At 39.1% G+C, this 1,428-nt stretch overlaps 1 protein-coding gene across 1 annotated transcript in view; it reads right to left on the bottom strand.

The window, feature by feature from the left end:
* Positions 1–254: 254 nt before the first annotated feature.
* ptprc (protein tyrosine phosphatase receptor type C) overlaps positions 255–1,428 on the bottom strand; it is a 28,175-nt gene continuing 27,001 nt past the window's right edge. Inside the window, exon 33 of the mRNA XM_016526974.1 lies at positions 255–1,045. Within this exon, the coding sequence (XP_016382460.1) occupies positions 743–1,045 (303 nt within the window). The 3' untranslated portion in view covers positions 255–742. The remainder of the gene's footprint in view (positions 1,046–1,428) is intronic.

Raw genomic sequence — 1,428 nt, 5'->3', positions numbered from 1 at the left:
CACCTGACGAGGACACAAACGGATTAAGAAGGGTCTGATCTGGGTCAGCACGAGTGACACGCTTTTGCTCGTGTTCATTTCACCTGTTTTAAGCTTATAGTGAGGTAAAACACAACAGCTGTATTGTTCAAGCTACCCTTTATTCTTTTTTGTTAAGTTACACCTGCTTAAAATGAAATACGTATTAAGCGAATAGGGAAAAAATGAAAGAGTTTGATGACAGCCCTGTAGTGCAAAGTCATCTTTGCCTTTTTTTTGTTGTTGTTCTCGAACTTTTATGCTTTTATGCACTCGCTTCCATCAAACATTTCAGACACTATAATTTAAAAGCAATAAGACTGTTCTTTCATACAGTTTCCAAACTAAAAATATTATAAAAAACAGAAATATCGTTTGTAAGGTCTTATTTTACAATACATTCAAAACGCAATTTGATAGCCTAAAAATCTAATCATAAAGCAAAACCTTTACACATGTGAATAAACATTATCAATATGCACAGATTTCACACAAACAGCATCATTATACAGAAATTCAAAAACCAAAACCTGAGGCGGAAACGTAAGTTTTAATGGATCAGTCCGATGCTAACCCGAATTCTCCACAAAAAAAACAAACGCTGCTCTAACATCCAATGTACAGTAAAACTCAAATGTAAAACAAGTAATCAAAAGCACTTTTTCAAAATCTTTCCTTGACACTTGGTGTCAAATTAGCGAAAACATTTTAGCCCCAAAAATGCTTAAACCTCTACAGTGGCGGCAGGGCCATTGGGCGTGCCCTCGGTTGTGGTTTTCTCTCCGTCTCCCTCTGCTGGTGGCGCCTCAGCAGTGCTGCTCTCCTTGGCCTCCTGCTCACTGCTCTCTGCGGCTGTGCTCTTTTCCGCCTCCTTCTGGTCAGCACCGGAAGTGCTGTTGGGCTCGGTGAGGAGCGCCGTCGTTTCGCTGATGACCTGCGCGTTGTCCTTTGCAGGGGTCGTCTTTACGGCGCCGTTCTGAACCGGGAAAGCGGCCTCTAGAGCCGAGTAGAGGAACTGATACTGCTCCTGTGGGGAGTTTAGAAGTACTTTAGCATTTTAATGTGCAACACAAAGCGTAATATAATTTGTTCATTGATTGATTGATGAACTTTTATGTGATATACATTTACAAACGACAGTGAATTGTTAAAACTACCTTAAAGCCACTTTTACGCACAAAGCTTCACATTTAACAGGTTAGGCTAGCAAAGGTATACAGTTTGAATTAGTCCAGGTTATAATATGAATGATGTGAATCATGGAAAAGGATAACCAAGGGTCATAAAATACCCTGCAATAACAATGGATACTGGATACTGGATAATGGATAATGTACTGTTAATAACATACTGATTTTTCAACCCAAAAACTAAAAAAAAAAAAAAAAAAACAGTTTTGAAAGTTGTGGG

Source organism: Sinocyclocheilus rhinocerous, unplaced genomic scaffold (assembly GCF_001515625.1).
Source record: "Sinocyclocheilus rhinocerous isolate Xijiao unplaced genomic scaffold, SAMN03320098_v1.1 scaffold1294, whole genome shotgun sequence".
In the NCBI taxonomy this organism is placed as follows: domain Eukaryota; kingdom Metazoa; phylum Chordata; class Actinopteri; order Cypriniformes; family Cyprinidae; genus Sinocyclocheilus; species Sinocyclocheilus rhinocerous.
This window is presented reverse-complemented; position numbering and strand designations above follow the sequence as displayed.